The sequence below is a fragment of the Schistocerca serialis genome, chromosome 9 (assembly GCF_023864345.2).
Source record: "Schistocerca serialis cubense isolate TAMUIC-IGC-003099 chromosome 9, iqSchSeri2.2, whole genome shotgun sequence".
NCBI classification, from domain to species: domain Eukaryota; kingdom Metazoa; phylum Arthropoda; class Insecta; order Orthoptera; family Acrididae; genus Schistocerca; species Schistocerca serialis.
Genome location: NC_064646.1, coordinates 352,227,095 through 352,248,408, shown reverse-complemented (window position 1 = coordinate 352,248,408; position 21,314 = coordinate 352,227,095). Strand labels below are relative to the sequence as shown.

At 43.5% G+C, this 21,314-nt stretch overlaps 1 protein-coding gene across 2 annotated transcripts in view; it reads right to left on the bottom strand.

Annotated features, from left to right (window-relative positions):
* Positions 1-13,664: 13,664 nt before the first annotated feature.
* Positions 13,665-21,314, bottom strand: part of LOC126418977 (probable G-protein coupled receptor Mth-like 1) — a 382,615-nt gene continuing 374,965 nt past the window's right edge. For both annotated transcript variants that reach the window (XM_050086023.1, XM_050086024.1), the window contains exon 10: positions 13,665-14,013. In XM_050086023.1, coding sequence (XP_049941980.1) covers positions 13,811-14,013 — 203 coding nt within the window. In that variant the 3' untranslated portion in view covers positions 13,665-13,810. The remainder of the gene's footprint in view (positions 14,014-21,314) is intronic.

The following is a 21,314-nucleotide window of genomic DNA, read 5'->3' as shown; positions in this document are numbered from 1 at the left end:
TTCTAACATTTCAGGATGCGGCTGTATGTCTTCAGAAGAAATAATGTGTCCCAAAAACTTCTCCTTTGTCCTAACGAATTCAGGCTTTTCCAAGTTAACTGTAATTCCAGGTTCTGCAAAAATACGTAACACACTGCTGAGGATGCGATTATGTTGTTCCCATGAGGCTTCTGATGTTAGAATATCGTCCACATATAAGGTGATGTGACTTTTTAAGAACTCAGGTAATATGGAATCGCCGCGCGGGATTAGCCAAGCTGTCTAAGGTGCTGCAGTCATGGACTGTGCGGCTGGTGGCGGCGGAGGTTCGAGTCCCCCCTTGGGCATGGGTGTGTGTGTTTGTCCTTAGGATACTTTAGGTTAAGTAGTGTGTAAGCTTAGGGACTGATGACCTTAGCAGTTAAGTCCCATAAGATTAAAAAAAAAATGGAATCTAGCCCACGAATGAATGCTGCTGAAGAAATGTTCAAACCGAAAGGAATTTTCCGAAATTGATAACAAACGCCGAAACAAAGAAAAGCTGTGTATTTTCTACATTCTGTATGAAGTTCGATCTGATAAAAGCTGGATCTGCGATCAATAGCAGACAACACTTTTACACCATTAAAATTTTGAAGATGTTCTTCCAACTTTTGCAGCCTGTCTGTTTCAGGAAGGATGATAGTATTGATTTGTCTCGAATCTACGACAAGACTGATCGATCCATTTTTCTTCTCAACAACATGTAATGGATTGTTGTATGAGCTTACTGCAGGCTCAATAATGCCCTCGTCAAGCATAGATTGTATTTCTGTTCTAACACGGTCCCTATAATGTGCCGGAATTACATATGGTCTAACACAAAATTTAGTATGCTCACGAACACGAAATTGGCATTGAAATCCCTTGATTGTTCCTGTTTTGTGAGTAAAAACTGTGGAATGTGCTTGTAAAATCTGAAAAAGGTCCTGCCTATCAGTGTCATTACGATTCTCAATTGTTTGAATTTTATTCTGAATTAACTCATTAGTATTAAATACGCCGTCGATATCATCCATGTCAATACTCGCAGAGTGATTGTTTGTGTCAAGTTCCATCGAAAGTTCCGAACTGTTGTCTAACAAGTTGTAAAGCCGATTAATTTCCTCCTCATGGTTTGAGAGCCAATCTTCAAATTTCAAAGCTATTGACTTACCTTCTTTCTCTAAACTTATTTCAGCATCGTGAAAGTTTAAGATTGCTTTGTATTCATTCAAAAAGTCGACTCCCAATATAATTTCTGTCGACAATAATGGAACGATAAGAAAGTTCATAGTGAAACTGTGGCTTTGACAAAAGAATTCTAAATTAGTTTGTTGGCGTATATCTACACTTTTTCCAAAATTTACACCTTGTAATTTAATCTTACATAAAGGAAGTGTGGGGCAAGCACTTGATATGTTGCATTTGCTAAAAGCTGTTTCACTAATTACTGAAATGGGACTGCCAGAGTCAAGTACTGCGATAAATTTTACGTCATTTACTGTAATGTGAATTACAGGATATGCAATGTTGTTTAGTTGAGAAAAAAAGTGAGGACGCAAAACTTGAATGTATGGTATATGCAAGATTGCATCCTGTCACTCCTGGTTGCAGGGGCGAGCTGTTGCCAACTGATCGATCGACAATACTACCCTGTTCACTAGCTGTTTCACCGTCTACACGACTATTTATTGCCTGGTCCATTTCCCTACGCACAATTACCAAATTACTATCCTGAATATTTGTTCATTCATTACACGGTGGCGCTAACACACTCCTCTTGTCTTCACTGTTGTTTCTCAGTTTACTTTGGAGCCTAGTATTACGCTTTTCACATGTCATAATTGTCACAATATTTCACACGATGACACAGAAAAGCACAATTTGAAGAGTAAAATAAGAAAACACATAAAATAGCATTGAAAATAATATCGGATTAATTGGAGGCACGGCTGCAAAATATTTGGTGCAAATCTACAGGCATGCCGCAACTGCTTTACAGTACAACAATGAGAAACTACAACTACAAAGAAGATACTCTCTACAATTATGTGCTAGCAATGAACAATAACTACAATAATTACACAAACTACAAGAAAAAATCAGAAGATTCCAGTGAGGTATCCTGGGAGGGTCGCCATATGAAACGTCCCCTTAGAAAAATTTATGAATGACTGTGCCAGTAAACTTCTACGTTATATGGTACAAAGACAGCTGAGTAAAACTGAATGTACTCAGACAGTTCTCTCTTTACTTATTCTGATCTTCACTAATCTGACACACAATATTTTTTTTAGCGCAACACAATCTGACTTTCAATAATCCCCATGAAAGAATGGCCCTGACTAACAATAACCTATACCTTTCATGAACCACTCAGTTCACAAAAATCTTCATTACTCGAACTACTGCAATACAGCAAGCGCCAATACTGCCAGCTAAATAAAAGATTCTAAGTACTTACTGATAGGCATAGTTAGCAAATGAAAGATTTTGATAGAGAACAAGCAATGTATTTACCTTAATAATGTTCAAAAGTCATCATATGTATATCAGTTCATGATATCTAGTCTTACAAATTTCCTCTTTCTGATGGACACACATCCATATCATCTGCTCTCAAAACTCTTGGCACATCTGTCCCCACGTCCACCACTGCTGGCGGCTCACCCCCTACTGCACAACATTATGTGCTGTTCACATCCAGCTGCCCAACGCTACAATAGCCAACAACAATGCAAACCAGCCACAGACTGCACACAGCACAGAAAGTGATTTTCATACAGAGCACTACGTGGCATTACCAACAAAAAAACCTAAACAGCCTACATGGCTGCAAGTGATGCCAGGTTTGGGCTCATGTGGTCTACATATTGTGTTTTTTCGTAAAGAGATCTGGAGTCCGGTCTTGAAGATACTCTCACGACGTTTTTCGATGGCGTGGTTTTGCGCAAGAGTCCGGATAGTTACTGGTACGTCGTCAGCAAAAGCAGAGCACTTAGGTAGATTCGTTTATCTTTTGTATCCATACTTATTTCTAGTATTTATTTCTTCTAAGGTCTGATGACGTTATCGGGTTTCGGGTTTAACAGGAGCACGAACAGACTATCATCCTATTTTACTCCAGTTTTAACTTGAAAAGTTTCGGAGTTTTCGTTCACGAATTTTTCTTTAGAGAAAGTGTCTGTCGAGGCCAGTTCCATTAACATATATGTTTTGTTATCCACGCCGTATCCATGGAATAAATTAAACGAGATAATCGAGTCGTAAGCTTTTTGAAGTCTGCGAAAGTTACAACTGTGTGGTTTGACTCTCGTTGTTGCAGTATCAAATTGATATTCCACATCTGTTCTGCACATATTAGTTTTGCTAATGCTGTGGTCATCAATCAGAATACTGGTCTGACGCTGCTTTCCACCCTAGAAAATCTCTGTCCCTTATTATATCTGCTACTCCAACCTGAACCTATTTAGAATCTCCTTATTGTACACTACTGGCCATTAAAATTGCTGCACAAAGACGATGAAGTGCTACAGACGCGAAATTTAACCGACAGGAAGAAGATGCTGTGGTATGCAAATGATTAGCTTTTCAGAGCATTCGCACAAGGTTGGCGCTGGTGGTGACACCTACAACGTGCTGACATGAGGAAAGTTTCCAACCGATTTCTCATACACAAACAGCAGTTGACTGGCGTTGCCTGGTCATGCCTCGTGTAAGGAGGAGAAATGCGTGCTATCAGGTTTCCGACTTCAATAAAGGTCGGATTGTGGCCTATCGCGATTGCGGTTTATCGTATCGCGAAATTTCTGCTCACGGAGGTCGAGATCCAATGACTGTTAGCAGAATATGGAATCAGTGGGTTCAGGAGGGCAATACGGAACGCCGTGCTGAATCCCAATGGCCTCGTATCACTAGCAGTCGAGATGACAGGTATCTTAGCCGCATGGCTGCAACGGATCGTGCAGCCACGTCTCGATCCCTGAGTCAACAAATGGGGACGTTTGCAAGACAACAACCATCTGCACGAACAGTTCGACGACGTTTGCAGCAGCGTGGACTGTCAGCTCGGAGACCATGGCTGCGGTTACCCTTGACGCTGCATCACAGACAGGAGCGCCTTCGATGTTGTACTCAACGACGAACCTGGCTGCACGAATGGCAAAACGTCATTTTTTCGGATGAATCCAGATTCTGCTTACATCATCATGATGGTCGTATTCGTGTTTGGCGACATTGCAGTGAACGTACATTGGAAGCGTATATTCGTCATCGCCATATTGGCATATCACCCGGCGCCATGGTATGGGGTGCCATTGGTTGCACGTTGCGGTCACCTGTTGTTCGCATTGACGCCACTTTGAACAGTAGAAGTTACATTTCAGATGTGTTACGACCCGTGGCTCTATCCTTCATTCGATCCCTGCAAAACCCTACATTTCAGCAGGATAATGCACGACCGCCTGTTGCAGGTCCTGTACAGGCCTTTCTAGATACAGAAAATGTTCGACTGCTGCCCTGGCCAGCACATTCTCCAGATCTCTCATCAATTGAAAACGTCTGGTCAATGGTGGCCGAGCAAATGGCTCGTCACAATACGCCAATCACTACTCTTGATGGACTGTGGTATCGTGTTGAAGCTGCATGGGCAGCTGTACCCGTACACGCCATCCAAGCTCTGTTCGACTCAATGCCCAGGAGTATCAAGGCCGTTATTACGGCCAGAGGTGGTTGTTCTGCGTACTGATTTCTCAGGATCTATGCCCCCAAATTGTGTGAAAATGTAATGACATGTCAGTGCTAGTATAATATATTTGTCCAATGAATACCCGTTTATCATCTGCATTTCCTCTTGGTGCAGCAATTTTAATGACCAGTAGTGTAGTTATGCCTCGGTCCCATTCTATTACACAGGTGTACCAAAGTTAATCGCCGGCCGAAATTGCCATGCGGTACTAGGCGCTGCAGTCTGGAACCGCGGGATAGCTACGGTCGCAGGTTCGAATCCTGCCTCGGGCATGGATGTGTGTGATGTCCTTAGGTTAGTTAGGTTTAACTAGTTCTAAGTTCTAGGGGACTAATGACCTCAGAAGTTGAGTCCCATAGTGCTCAGAGCCACTTTGAACCAAAGTTAATCTCTTGAATATTTCCTATGGGAAACTCTAGTATAATTTGTTTCCGAGTGGATAAAAGTATAGACTTAGATAGCATGACCGTAGCCACCTATGTTGGTACTGCGTACAGTAAGGGATATTTGAAGGGGCGCAACGTAATCTGTTTTGTTGATATTTGTGTGAACTGAGATTGGTAGCCGTAAATTCGAAGAGCTATTGCATTCAATATAATTGTCATTGACCTGAAAGCTAAACATGATTATTGCCCTACAATGCAGTGTATCTAAGACGTCCCTGTACACCTGCATCTACACATTATATTGCATATTGGAGCGACTGACATAAAAACTATATATCAAGTGGTTCTGTGTCTCCGTGACCTCGTTGGCGTCTTGTGTTTCATCTCCTCAAACTTTTGCACAATTCTTCATGGGTCTCGCATCAATGTTGAACCACATAGAACTTGATTATTCTCTGTAATGAGGTGTGTGGCGTATATGGGTCTCGACTCCATGGAGGACATTTCTGTGGACCTGGAGATATTCGTGAATCATACCCAATCCAGCAGCCTCGAAGTAGTTCATTGAGGAAATCCCACAACTGGTTTCAGGAGTTAAGCACGTTTTCAACAGGTAAAAACAGGAACTGCCATTCATGTACCATTTAAAATAATGTAGGAACATGAATCACGATGATACCCCAATCTATATTACACGTTCTGAAAAACAAAAAGGAAATGGTCACAGTTTCATAAAAATTGGATGATTTGTTCAAGAGTAAGAGCATCACAAGCAGAGTAAATTCATGATGCGTTGGTCCACTTCTCGCCCATAAGCAACCAGTTATTTGGCTTGGCATTGATAGAGTTGTTAGATATCCTCCTGAATCTGCCCAATTGGGGTGTAAGGTCGTCAAGATCCTGAGCTGTTTGGAGAGCCCCGTCCACAATACTCCAAACTTTCTCAATTGGGGAAAGACCCGATGACCTTTCTGACCAAGGTCAAGACAAACCGTGTGCGGGCGAACATTATCTTGCTTAGACGTAAGCCCAGGATGAGTTGCAATGAAGGGCAACAGAACGACATACCATTGTGCTACAAGGGTGCCACGGATAAGAACCGAAGAGAGCGTGTTATAAAACGAAATGGCACCCCAGACCATCACTCCTGGTTGTCAGGCCTTATGGGGCGTTATAGTCGGGTTACTATCCCACTGCTGTCCGGGCGTCTCCAAACACTTCTTGACTGGTCATTGGGGCTCAGTTCGAAGCAGAACTCACCACTAAAGACAATGAGATTTCAGGTCTTGATAATAACAATGAGTGTATGGCATTGGTGGCCGGGAGACCCCTCGCGGGGCGGTTCGGCCGCCACTCCAAAGTTCTTTAATGCCACTACGGCGACTTGCGAGTGAATGAGGATGTAATGATGATGAAAGACACACAACACCCAGTCATCTCGAGGCAGAGAAGATCCCTGACCCCGCCGGGAATCGAACCCAGGACCTCGTACGCGGGAAGCGAGAACGCTACTGCAAGACCATGAGCCGTGGACTCCAGGTCTTGATGACTAGCGAAGTCGTGTCTGGAGGTGCCCAGAACAACAGGTGGATACTAGGTCTACTGTCATCGGTCATACCGCCCGGAAACAATGCATTATGGTCTGGGATGCCATTTCATGTCAGAGCAACGCCCCATTGGGTGTCATTCGCGACACCCTTCAGCACAGCGTTACACCGACGATATTCTGGGCCCCATTTTGTTGTCCTTCAAGGAATGGCATCCTGATCTTACATTTCAGCAAGATAATCCCCACCTGCACACTTCTAGAGTTTCTGCTGTTTGTCTTCCAGCTCGCCAAACCCTACCTTGGTCAGAAAGGTCGCCGGATCTTTTCCCAGTTGAGAAAGTTGGGATCATTATGGGCGGGGCTCTCCAAACAGCTTAGGATTTTGACGATCCAATGCGCCAGTTGGACAGAATATGGTACGATATTCCTTAGGAGGACATCCAACAGCTCAATCAATCAGTGTGTAGCCAAATAACTGCTTTCATAACGGCCAGAGGTGCACGAACTCATTACTGACTTGCTCCATTTGTGAAGCTCTTTCTGTTAATTAAATCATCCAATGTTTCTGTAACTGTAATGAACTGTCTGTCTACGCATGTACATCACATCTGCCGATTTCCGTCCTATTATTCGGTCGGTTCCTTCGTAGTGCGTCGTTTATTTTTCTTTTCTTTTTTTTTTTCGTGCACTGGTGATTTTCCGTTGACCAGAAAACCGCACATTGCCTATAACTTGTTTAATTATTGCGCGCTTTTATTGAATCGCCATGGATTAATGATACATATTTCTACAATTATTTATCAGGCGCATAAAAGACATCATTCACCAATAATTACTATGGTGTTGCTGCTCAAATGTTTGATCAGTAAGATTGGTGGTGATCAGACATGATACGCTAACAACCCAAAGTGTTCTAGTTCCTGCTGATTCAGAACAAAGGAGTCGGGGTGCGAGAAGACAGTGGACATTCTAAGTGATCTATCTTTCATCTTAAAAGTATGTATTCAGAAAGATACCTGAGTGAAATGCCCATATTACATAATGTATAGACCAAAGAAATCTTTTATAAAGCAATCTGAATAACATTATTAAAAACAACAAGAACATGTTGAAGAATAGTAACTACTTCCTTCGCGCAACGGAAAGAGTAGATGGCACGGGTGAGTGTTTAAGAGAACTTTATAACCATAACCATTACTTGCAGGATTTCGAAAACGTGTTGATAAACCACCTTACAGGCGAGTTACATTCAATGAGCATACGTGGCTGTCTGATACCCTAACACTTTTCTGCCTAGAGACTTGAAATATATGTATACGAAACAACGACGTCGAACATGATATGATAAGCGGTCTGCACTCGGAATTCCACGCTGTCACTTACCTTCCGAACTGCAAGGCGTGCAAAAAACAGCAAACGCGTTCTTCTGATCGCAGTTCTTAAAATGTGTATACTGGTTGCAATTGTGGCCCACTTTCACTAGTATCCCTTCTGAAGATGGAGAGCATATAAAGCGATAATCTACAGTTAAATGTAGGTTTCAACGTGCACACAAAAAGGTAATAGGGCCCTCAGGCATTAATTTATCATCGTCAAGGGAATGTGAATAAATCACACAATCTCTTGAAGTTAAAATCACAATTATTTCGTCTCAAAATATAATCATATAATTACTGATGCAAGAATGGATACAACTGATCATATGTGAAACATGTCGCATACTGTGCCACTCAAAGAAAAAAAAAGAATTGAACAACAAGATACTCCATATGCATTGGAAAATCTGCAATTGCAGATATACTTACTACGAGACAAGTATGGGAAGAGATGGGAAAATTATAGGGAACGTCGTAGATTTTTCAAAGGCGTACCATAATATCCACAGAGTGAGCCTTGGGGAGTTTGTGGTACCTGAGCAATTAATCTACCTGCCAAAAGCGTAGGCAACAGATACGAAAGCTACAGTAAGATGTTAAGGAGGAATGTCAAAGGAAGTGGATGTAGAGTGCGCTACGCCAAGGTGACGCGGTGTCACCCACTTTATTTAACTTTGTCGTTGAAAAAGATGTACGCGAGATGAAAAGCGTAGGAAAGGGCATCAATCTGAATGGAAATTTGCAAATACTAGCGTATGCAGATGATACGACAGCTATATCAGAGTAGAGTGATGAAAATAAACGCAGAAAAGAGAGAAGTGATGGAATTTAGTAGAGGGATTGCCTGGGGACTTACAAGTGAGAGAGATGAAGTTGAAGATAGATGAGAACTTTTAATATTTGGGACCACATTCAGCCGGAGAAATAATATCCAGCTAGAAATCAATCAACGAATTGTTGATGCATCAAGTCTATGTTAACAGTCTAATTCCAGTTACGAAATCAAAGATAATCCCAACGAAAATAAAATCAGAGGAGGTCACAGTTCGGAGTAGTTGAGGGAAAGACATCGAGTAAAACAGAAGTGATTTCTAGCGTTCCTCAAGGTAGTATTATAGGCCCTCTACTGTTCCTTATTTATATAATGCTGCTGTGGCGGAGGGGAGGGGGGATGTGGCGGAGGGGGGAGGGGAAGGGCTGTCGTCTAGTAAAGTCATCAGAAGAATTGCAAAGCGATTTAGAAAAAAATATCTGAATGGTGAGAAAACCGGCAATTGACCTTAAATAATGAAAAGTGTGAGGTCATCCACATCAGTGCTAAAAGATTACGTTAAACTTCGGTTACACCATAAATCAGTCCAATCTGAATGCCATAAATTCAACTAAATACCTAGGAATTACGACTACGAACAACTTAAATCGGAAAGAACACATAGGAAATGTACTGGGGGAGGTGCACCAAAGACTTTTTTTTGTCAGCAGAACACTTACAAGATGCAACAGATATACTAAAGAGACTGCCTACAGTACGCTTGTGCGTCGCCTTTTGGAGTACTGCTGCGCGGTGTGGGACCATTACCAGATAGGAGCAACGGAGTCCATCTAGAAAGTTCAAAGAAGAGCAGCATGTCTTTTATTATCGAGAAATAGGGGAGAGAGTGTCACGGACATGATACAGGATTTGGGGTGGACATCGTTAAAAAAAGGTCTTTCTTGTTGGGGCGGGATCTTCTCACGAAATTGCAATCACCAACTTCCTCCTCTAAATGCAAAAATATTTTGTTGACGGGAACATAGATGGAAGAAACGATCATCATAATATAATAAGGGAAATCAGAGCTCACACGGAAAGATACAGGTGTTCATTTTTTCCGCCCGCTGTTCTGGAGTGGAATAACAGATAATTATTGTGAAGTACAATAAGTACCCTAGTTTTGCTGTGTGGCATAGAAACTCCGAGTAGGTACCACTGAGAGTGATTAAAAAAAAACTGATGGTGTTTGAGACAAAGAGCATGAGAAGTAGGGTGGAGAAGATCGAAAAATTAAGTACGAACGAGCCTAATATTGCATAAAGAGCAAAAGTCAAGCGACTGCAATGACAGAGGATGTTAGGCCAAAAGCAGTGTTGGCAGGGAGATCAGAGGTAAAGCACTACTGGGGAAGACCACGAACGAGCTGGGAGCATGGACAATGGAAAAACCTGCAACAACTAAGGTTCAAAGGAAACTGGTTGGAAATTGCACAGGACAGGATCTGCTGGAGGCAGTTTGTAGGGTCGGCACCTGATCTGCAACGTCCCTGACCGCTGTCTAAGTAAATAATTGGTGAATGCTAGAAACACGTAACTAAACGAGAGTATGATGAATTCCACGAGCATATTCTTCAGATGGAGCAATGCATAACAGTTTATGCCATGTACGAAATATGCTTTAGTGTGTCCTTTTTTTTTTTGTCACAATCCAATATATTTTCCAGTACGTATATGCCCATACAATTCTTCAATTTAATAGGAGCGATTCACCTCAACAGATTATGAAGATGTGTTAATGCCTAGTAGTTGATACCTAGAAACAAAATAATTATTTTATATCGGTATGTAACGAATAACGTAAGCTTAATTATTAAATGGATCTTGTTATTGTTCATCTCTTACGTGCAATTTTCTATATTTTGGATCAAAAGATGGCTCTGAGTGAGCTGAAAGTACTTGTCAATTTATTTTTACGATATTGACCTAGGATTTTTAATCCATACATTTTAAAAATTTAGTAATCGGTCATATGGTATAAAATATGTTTACGGTCCAGAATATGCAGAACAAAGAGAATTTGGAAGCTGACATAGCAACAAGCAACTTTCAACTAAGTCTCCGCTACAGAAGTGTCTACAAGACTCTACATTGTCGCTGCTGGCGTAGTTTCTAGTTTTCCATTCAGGACGAGAATTATCTCATCGAAAGGAAACCAGGCTACGTTTATTTAGAAACACTGCTGTTTTCTGTTGAAGCTGCTGTCACGCTACTGTATTTATACTAGTGAAGGAACTGCGCTGACAGATTCTGTTTCCAGATAGCGGTTGTGTGTTGCTGAATTTTACTGCTTTGTGTAGTTGTCTTATGTAAGAGGCTGCTGGGAGTAGAAGCGTTCTAATACTTAAAATAGATAAAAAAGATTAAACATGTGCAACAAAGGTTGAATATCTTTATTGTGCTAAGGTACAACAATCCTCAAGAGACTCTAATATTTCAAAAACAGCTATCAGAACTGTGTAGTTCTTAAATGGAGAAATAAACATTTATTTTTTAGACATCAGTTGTCCAAATGACTAGTGTAAGACGAAGAGCTGAGTGCAAAAATCACTTCTGTACGAAGTCCATCGTAATTTATTATTACCTCAATTGTTTTTTAAGGTTTTCCCAGCAACCCAAAATTATGTGCACTACCAAAAATGTTTTTCCAAGAAGATTAAAACCTCTCCATATTTATTTGTAACTTAGTTGTATCATTGTTCGATGGTCGTAACGTAAAATAACTCAAAAACATGCAGGTGATATCAGTAAGAACACCTGTCTCGTATCATTGTTTTAACTGGCCTTTGCATGTAATGGGTTCAATATGATAGTACGATCACTGCAGTGCACTTGCGTGTATAAGTTTTTATTCACTATCAATAAACTACTTCGGGAAACATAAATTGTCACATGCATTAGCTGTCGTTGACAGTCTGTCCCCCATAGATTCTCCTTTCCATGCTCCCCTTCATTCACCACCGGAGTGTCACATTCAACTTTGTACTAAATTCATCACTTAACTTCTATTGTTCATCGTTCTTGATTTTTTCCGTGGTAACTTCTCCGATAGTTGCAAATTCACAAACGGTCTTGTATTCAAAATTGTCCTACGACATTCCGTCCCATTCTGCGAAATATAACTGGCGGGTCTCATGCCATTCAGGCACAGATCATGTCATTTATATCAAATAAATTGGCATTTGCGATACCCAAAGGCAAAAAATTAATTCATATACATATTGGAAAGTATTGAGCGATGCCTTTATAATAATACGCTACGTCTTCAATATCTCATTACACATGTATGTTTTAGTTGAGGCAACGTATGAATAATACCGTATTCCCAACTTTGCATGGTTCACGTAATTCACTGAGATATAGACCTATTACTGGTTCACTGGAGGTTCTCTGAAATAAATAGTTCCATTGCTCCGAAACGTTCCGTATAAAGGATGCTGGGAACCAAGACACTAGGAACAATGACTTCTTACCATTCTGCGTGTGTCTTCCTGTCTGACCAATTATGTATACGAGGAAGTTTTTCAGCGAAAGAATCCCTCGAACAGTGTGGTGTCAACAGGATGTTCTGCGTGAAATAAACTGATCAGCGTGGAGTCTACAAACATCCATTTCCTCAGTGTCAAAATTCCACGTTTTCTTTTTTGGGTAGCCAGTTGCTTACAGCTTTTCACCAGTCGTGAAATTTAACTTTAAATATCAAAGCTTTATGTTTTGAAACACCCTCAGATACAGTTGTTATCATCGAAGTGTGATTGACATTTCTCATAGCAGTGCGGAAACGCTGAAACCGAATCTTTCAAAATGCATGCTGGTCGATTCTGAACTTTCGTTCACGTCTGAAATGTCATAATCGTCACTTTCCACTAGGTACATCACTTATTTTGAAGTTTTCATTGTTCTTCATTGTTTTCGTGGCAACTTCGCTGGTAGTTGCAGATTCAGAAACGGTCATGTATTCGAAATTGTTCTCCGAGACATGGAAGTGTACTCCACTGGCTCGTGCCAAAAGATTACTCTGTCGTTACAACGTTTGTATTTAATAAGAAAGGTGACTAGCTGCTTCAGTTACTTATCAAAACCTCAGTAGATACTCCCCCTACCTTTTAAAACAGCGTCTCACACCTGAGAACAACCAACAGTTTTATAAGAAGTTAATATGTTGTCATTTCCTTATTAATATAAGAAAACACTTTCCACATCCAGCTGCACTTCAAAAAATGTTCCCACAGGTCATACAGCGACAGCTAATATCCCATACAGCTTGAATTAGTCTTTCCCGTTAGAGTGTATGAGGGACAAAATCACTGACAGGCGTGGTTAAAAGCCTGTCGTTCACAGAATATAATTGGTATTTAACTACAACACTGAGCACGAATAAAGTCAGTTGATTGTCAGAAGGTGTTAGGACAAGGACGCGCTAGTCAAGGTTATCATGGAGCTGGTTTTATAAAAGAAGTTGCCGCCTCGTCACTCTGAAAAAGTCAACGAAACAGCCAGAATTCTATCAACACCACAAATCCAATCAGGACCGAAATGCTACACACGCAAGAATACTGATCTCCACGGTCTTCAGTGTTGTTGCCATGTGGTCATTACAATTAGTGAGGAACACACGCGTGTCAACTTCTCTTCACGCTGATGTTGCTTCGTCAACGTCGCCAGTGGTAAGATGGAATGGCGTCTGATTGGTTTCTTCAGCCTGGTGGGCAGTGTCAGCTACAGCACGAACCTAGGCCGCAATGGCAGGCATGTAAGGGACCAGGAGGATGCCCATCAGAGATAGTGGCACAAGGGCAGCTGCAAGATGCAACTGTTGTTCCCTGGTACTGAAGTTTTGATGCAGGGATACACCTGATCATTCGGCCTGGCAAGCATCGTAAGCAACAGCACGGAGGTGAGCAGCTGTGAAGCACACAAAACGCCCATCTGAGGTGTAGCCTCAAATTGGAGTGGTGTCTGGGGGGCTGGTGGCGTGGCCGTTGGCCTGCTGTGGCTGCCGTTCTGGTGGCTGCTGAGTGTCCAGTTGCTGAGGCAAGGCCTGCTGAGTCAGCTGCAGGATCTGCTGCTCCGTCAGCTTGAAGGAGGTGGTGCGCTGCGAGGTCAAGCTGCGGCTGCGCGTCTCCGTCTTGCTCTTGCTGCTGCCTGTGAAAACAAGGCTGTGATAAGACTTCAAGGTTACAACTGCGGTGGCGCTCCAAAGTTTTGTGTGTACATATTGATGAAAGCTTGAAATCGGGAAAGAGTATTACTGAGCTTCTCAAACAATTAAATCCAGATATTTTTGCTGTTCGTATAACTACTAATCTTGGAAACAAATGAATCAACCTCTTCATGTATATTGCAAATTTCCACTCAATAATGTATTATTCAGTAACTTTGTTGGGGTACCTCATTACCCAGGAAGAAAGTATTGATTGCAGAAAAGTGAGCAGTAAGAATAAAGTGTGGTGTTCAGCCATAGACATTGTGTAGGTATCTTTTCAAGGAGTTAGGCATAGTAAGTGCGCCGTAGGTATGCACATACACTATGTGATCAAAAGTATCCGGACACCCCCAAAACATACGTATTTCATATTAGGTGCATTGTGCTGCCACCTATTGCTAGGTACTCCATGTCTGTGACCTCAGTAGTCATTAGACATCGTGAGAGATCCGAATGGGGCGCTCCACGCAACGCAATGACTTCAACGTGGTCAGGTGATTGGGTGTCACTTGTGTCATACGTCTGTATGCGGGATTTCCACACTCCTAAATATTCCTAGATCCATTGTTTCCGATGTGATAGTGAAGCGGAAACGTGAAGGGACACGTACAGGACAAAAGCGTACAGGACGACGTCGTCTGTTGGAAATGAGCGTTTGGCGTCATTGGCCAGTGGCCGGGAGGCCCCTTGAGGGGCAGGTCCGGCCGCCTTGGTGCAGCTCTTATTACATTCGACGCTACATTAGGCGACCTGCGCACCGCATGGGGATGAAATGATGATGCAGACAGCACAATACCCAGTCCTTGAACGGAGAAAATCACCGACGCAGCCGGGAATCGAACCCGGGCCCGTAGGACGGCAATCCCTCACGCTGACCACTCAGCTATCAGGGTGGGCAGCACCTCGACTGTTGGCTGACAGAGACCGCCGATATTTAAAGAGGGTCGTAATGTGTAATAGGCAGACATCTATGCAGACCATCACACAGGAATTAAAAATTGCATCAGGATCCACCTCAGGTACTATGACAGTCAGGCGGGAGGTGAGAAAACTCGGATTTCTTGGTCGAGCGGCTGCTCATAAGCCACACACCACGCCGGTAAATGTCAAACGACGCCTCGCTTGGTGTAAGGAGTGTAAACATTGGACAATTGAACAGTGGAAAAACGTTGTGTGGAGTGATGGATCACGGTACACAATGTGGCGATCCGATGGCAGGGTGTGGCTATGGCGAACGCCCGGTGAACGTCATCTGGCAGCGTGTGTAGTGCCAATAGTAAAATTTGGAGGCGGTGGCGTAATGGTGTGGTCGTGTTTTTCATGGAGGGGGCTTGCGCCCCCTTGTTAGTTTGCGTGGCACTATCACAGCACAGGCCTACGTTGATCTTTTAAGCACCTTCTTGTTTCCCACTGTTGAAGAGCAATTCGGCGCTGGAGATTGCGTCTTTCAACACGATCGAGCACCTGTTCATAATGCACGGCCTGTGGCGGAGTGGTTACACGACAATAACATCCCTGTAATGGACTGGCCTGCACAGAGTCGTGACCTGAATCCTATAGCACACCTTTGTGATGTTTTGGAACGCCGACTTCATGTCAGGTCTCATCGACCGACATCGATACCTCTCCTCAGTGCAGCACTCCGTGAAGAAAGGACTGCCATTACCCAAGAAACCTTCCAGCACCTGATTGAACGTATGCCTGAGAGAGTAGAAGCTATCATCAAGGCTAAGGGTGGGCCAAAACCATATTGAATTCCAGTATTATCGATGGAGGGCGCCACGAACTTGTACGTCATTTTCAGCCAGGTGTCCGGATACTTTTGATCACACAGTGCATGCGCGCTAATGACATTCGCCGTATGTAATCCATCACAATTTGAGAAGAATGTGATGTCCATACCTACAACATTAAAGCGAAAAATGACCTTTACTACCCATTGTTAAAGTGGCTTGTGGCTTCGGAAGGCGTTTAATATGCAGCAACAAAAAATTTTGATCTTTTGTCCAATAACATACGATATCGAACAGGTAGCAAAGCAAGTTTTAAAAAAAACTTAAAATCATTTGTCCTTGACGACTCCTTCTATTCTACTGACGAATTTTTACTTAAAAACTAGTAGCCATTAAAAAAAATGTAAACAGTAATCTTGTACAGATATCCTGTAAATTGACTAGTTTCACGTCAATTCGATAAAAGAATCATTCAAATGATGTATGAAACCCGTAGCTAAGTAACCAACCAGCCAACCAACCGTGTCTCCAGAGCCGCACAGTATCGTAGCATCTGCCGAGAGTTGCAGTGTGCGTGTATCAAAATACGGCGCCAGGCCGTATCCACTGTCACCGCCAACAGAGCCAGACTGGTCATACTGCCAGTTTAGTTTGTTATTGTTCAATGGATTCAGGAAGAGGCCAAAGTTTATAGTATACCGTTAATAATTTTTCCTTGGTTCATCTTCAGACTTTAGTTAAGTATTACGAATATTTTTATTGATAAACTTTCAAGGCTGTGGCACGTTAGAGATACCTGTTTCCGTCAGAGCATCGAATTTAAGCACTGCTGGGTGTGGTTCGCATTTGTGTGGTTGACCATCATGCGCTGTTAACCTACCGGGATGCACTGTCCCTCGTGGCCGGCCGGAGTGGCCGAGCGGTTCTAGGCGCTTCAGTCTGGAACCGCGCGACCGCTACGGTCGCAGGTTCGAATCCTGCCTCGGGCATGGATGTGTACGATGTCCTTACTTTAGTTAGGTTTAAGTAGTTCTGAGTTCTAGGGGACTGATGACCACAGATGTTAAGTCCCATAGTTCGGTTTAATTAGTTCTAAGTTCTAGGGGACTGATGACCGCCAATGTTAAGTCCCATAGTGCTTAGAGTCATTTTTTTCTCCTCGTGATGCCAGTTGAGAAGCTGTTTGATGAAGTAGTAGCGTGATAAATTATTGTTAATTTGCCCTATGGGGGAGTGGAATTGTTGTTGTGTGATCAGAAAGCCACCCACCTCAATTAAAACAACTGTTTTTCGAGGTGGAGGATTTTCTTCGTGCCACCTTTATGTTGGACTCCAAGCTTATTTGGTGAACACAACGAAAACAAAGGTAATAGAATGCAGGCGTATTAAAGCAGATGATACTAAGGGAATTAGCTTAGGAAATACACCACAAAAAGTAGCATATTAGATGAGATTCACAATTTTGGGAGTAAAATAGATAACGATGGCCGGACTAGAGAGGATATAAAATTAAGCAAGAAAAAAGAGGACTTTATTAAAATGGAACATAAATTTAAGTGTTAGAAGGTCCTCTTTGAAGGTATGTATGTGGAATGAAGCCTAGTACAGAAGTGAAACGTGAATGATAAACAGCACAAAGAAGAAGATATCAGAAGCTATTGGCATGTGGCGCTACAGAAAAATGGAGATTAGGTGGATAGCTCGAATAACCAATCCCGCGGTACTGAACTGAGGAAAAAAGATATTTATGACACAACTTGACTAAAACAAGGGATCAATTGATAGGACACAATCTGAGGCATCAAAGACTAGTCCATTTGGTAATGGAGGGAGATGTTCGGCGTAAAAAGTGCAGAGGGGAGACCAAGACTCGAATAGAGTAAGCAGGTTCGAGTGGATGTTTTTCGCTGTGGATAAGCTGATATGAAGCTTGCACAAGACAAACGAGAGCGGAGAGCTGCGTCAAACCAGTTTTCCGACTGAAGACGACAATATGTGCAATATGTAGAGTGCAATGGAAAACAGTCTCGAACTCTCCTGGGAATCGGTGGATACGAATTGTTAACATTGATCAAAGTGATTTATGCTATGACCTGGGAACGAAATTCTTCTAATTCCTCGAGGGAAGCTTTGTATGAGCAATAGGCCCTTCGGTTATTCTCCACTAAGGACGACAATGGCTCCATAGTATCCAAATACAGCGATTCTGGGGGTATGATCTCATGTGCATCAAGAATATACACTCCTGGAAATGGAAAAAAGAACACATTGACACCGGTGTGTCAGACCCACCATACTTGCTCCGAACACTGCGAGAGGGCTGTACAAGCAATGATCACACGCACGGCACAGCGGACACACCAGGAACCGCGGTGTTGGCCGTCGAATGGCGCTAGCTGCGCAGCATTTGTGCACCGCCGCCGTCAGTGTCAGGCAGTTTGCCGTGGCATACGGAGCTCCATCGCAGTCTTTAACACTGGTAGCATGCCGCGACAGCGTGGACGTGAACCGTATGTGCAGTTGACGGACTTTGAGCGAGGGCGTATAGTGGGCATGCGGGAGGCCGGGTGGACGTACCGCCGAATTGCTCAACACGTGGGGCGTGAGGTCTCCACAGTACATCGATGTTGTCGCCAGTGGTCGGCGGAAGGTGCACGTGCCCGTCGACCTGGGACCGGACCGCAGCGACGCACGGATGCACGCCAAGACCGTAGGATCCTACGCAGTGCCGTAGGGGACCGCACCGCCACTTCCCAGCAAATTAGGGACACTGTTGCTCCTGGGGTATCGGCGAGGACCATTCGCAACCGTCTCCATTAAGCTGGGCTACGGTCCCACACACCGTTAGGCCGTCTTCCGCTCACGCCCCAACATCGTGCAGCCCGCCTCCAATGGTGTCGCGACAGGCGTGAATGGAGGGACAAATGGAGTCGTGTCGTCTTCAGCGATGAGAGTCGCTTCTGCCTTGGTGCCAATGATGGTCGTATGCGTGTTTGGCGCCGTGCAGGTGAGCGCCACAATCAGGACTGCATACGACCGAGGCACACAGGGCCAACACCCGGCATCATGGTGTGGGGAGCGATCTCCTACACTGGCCGTACACCACTGGTGATCGTCGAGGGGACACTGAATAGTGCACGGTACATCCAAACCGTCATTGAACCCATCGTTCTACCATTCCTAGACCGGCAAGGGAACTTGCTGTTCCAACAGGACAATGCACGTCCGCATGTATCCCGTGCCACCCAACGTGCTCTAGAAGGTGTAAGTCAACTACCCTGGCCAGCAAGATCTCCGGATCTGTCCCCCATTGAGCATGTTTGGGACTGGATGAAGCGTCGTCTCACGCGGTCTGCACGTCCAGCACGAACGCTGGTCCAACTGAGGTGCCAGGTGGAAATGGCATGGCAAGCCGTTCCACAGGACTACATCCAGCATCTCTACGATCGTCTCCATGGGAGAATAGCAGCCTGCATTGCTGCGAAAGGTGGATATACACTGTACTAGTGCCGACATTGTGCATGCTCTGTTGCCTGTGTCTATGTGCCTGTGGTTCTGTCAGTGTGATCATGTGATGTATCTGACCCCAGGAATGTGTCAATAAAGTTTCCCCTTCCTGGGACAATGAATTCACGGTGTTCTTATTTCAATTTCCAGGAGTGTATTTAATATTTTCTGCAAACGAGGTTCTTTTCCGAAGAAATATGATACGTTGTAGCGATAAAAATCTTTGGCGCATGATTAGGAACGCAATAATGACAAGATCTGAAACAATGGTAGGGGCAGGCTTGCGGTCTATCGCCTTTTCCGGCTGTGCTAACGTCTTTGCTCGAGGAATGGCCCCTCGTATGCTTCTAGAACTTCGAGTTTCGATTTCTCTGAAACGCTTGGCAAGCGTTTCATTGAAGGTAACCATTTCTTCCCTCCGAGTAAATAAGTGACCCATTAGGTGTCTGCATTTCTCGTAAGGTTTGGATTTTTTTTGTTTTGTTTTAGGCAATGCCGGAGATGCAAATGCGAAACTCTCCCAACTGGGAAGCAACTGGTCGCAGACCCATTTGCTGGAATTGGAAGCACTACAACAGCCCATCCTGGCCATTTGGGTAAAACATTTCTGTGATACATACTTAGCAAGCAACCATGTGGTGTATGGTGGAGGGTACCTTGTACCACTGCTAGTCCCTCCCTTTCTGGTTTCACTTGCAAGTGGAGCGAAGGAAAACCGACTGTCTATATGCTTCTGTATAAGCCCTGAATCCTCATAGTTTGTCTTCAGGGTCCTTAAGCGAGATGTATGTTGGTGGCAGTACAATCTCTACACAGTCTGTGGCGAATGCCAGTTCTCTAAACTTTTGCGATAGTGTCCTCAAAAGAAACGATTTCTTCCCGCCAAGAAATCACGTATGGTTTCATGGAGCATTTCGGTAATACTCACGTGTCGATCGAACCTACTGTTAACAAGTCTAGCAGTACGGCTCTGAATTACTTCGATGTCCTCCTTCAATTTGACCTGGTGGGGATCCAAACACTCGAGCAGTACTCAAGAATGGGTCGTACAAGCGTTCTCTACGCGGCCTCCTTTATAAATAAGCAACACTTTCCTAGAATTTTCCCAAATAAACTGAAATCGACTATTCACTTTTCCTACAGCCAACCTTAACTGCTAATTCCATTTCATGTCGCTTTGCTCCGTAACGCCTACATTTTTAATCGAAGTGACTATATCAAGCACCACACCACTAATATTGTACTCGAATGCTATGTCGTTTCTTTCTCTATTAATTTATTAGATGTTTCAACATTAAGAGCTAATGGTATCCACACCCAGAGCAAGGGTAGTGGGAGGGGGCGTTATTTTTTAGGAACGCTATTGTGAAAGCTTAGAGAACAGGTATTCGCAGTAGGCCGTATAGAGACTGTACTGCCACCAACGTACATCTCGCTTAAAGACCGTGAAGACAAGCTAAGTGCTCGTACGGAAGCATATGGGCAGTCGGTTTTCCCTAACTCCATTTGCAAGTGTTGCGCGGGCTTGTAACAGGATCGGCACTGGATCTTTTTAATTTGTTCTTACAAGTCGTCATTAGTCTTCCAAAATGTTATAAATACCCCATATTCCAAGGTCTAGCCACTCTCTCTCCCTCCCCCTCGTACAAACCATCATATGCGTAGCCTCGCTTAGAGCCAGCTTCCATTCATCACACCAAATATAACTTTGGCCTGATTCATCCTGTATCATTCTACAATCACTCAACGACGACACTTGCCCATATCAGCAAACAGTCGAAGATTGTTGCCCACCCTAACCGTAAGTTCGCTTCTGATCAATAGTATCTGGATACTCATATGTAATGCGGAATTGACCACTAGCTGCCAAAAGAGGCGGACACGCCAATGTAATAGGAGGCAGAATGTAATGTTTTGGCACTTGGGGAGCAGTACAGGAGAATGAGTTGGTCAGAAGAGCTCCGTGATTTCGAACGTGGGCTAGTCACCTGAGAAAACAA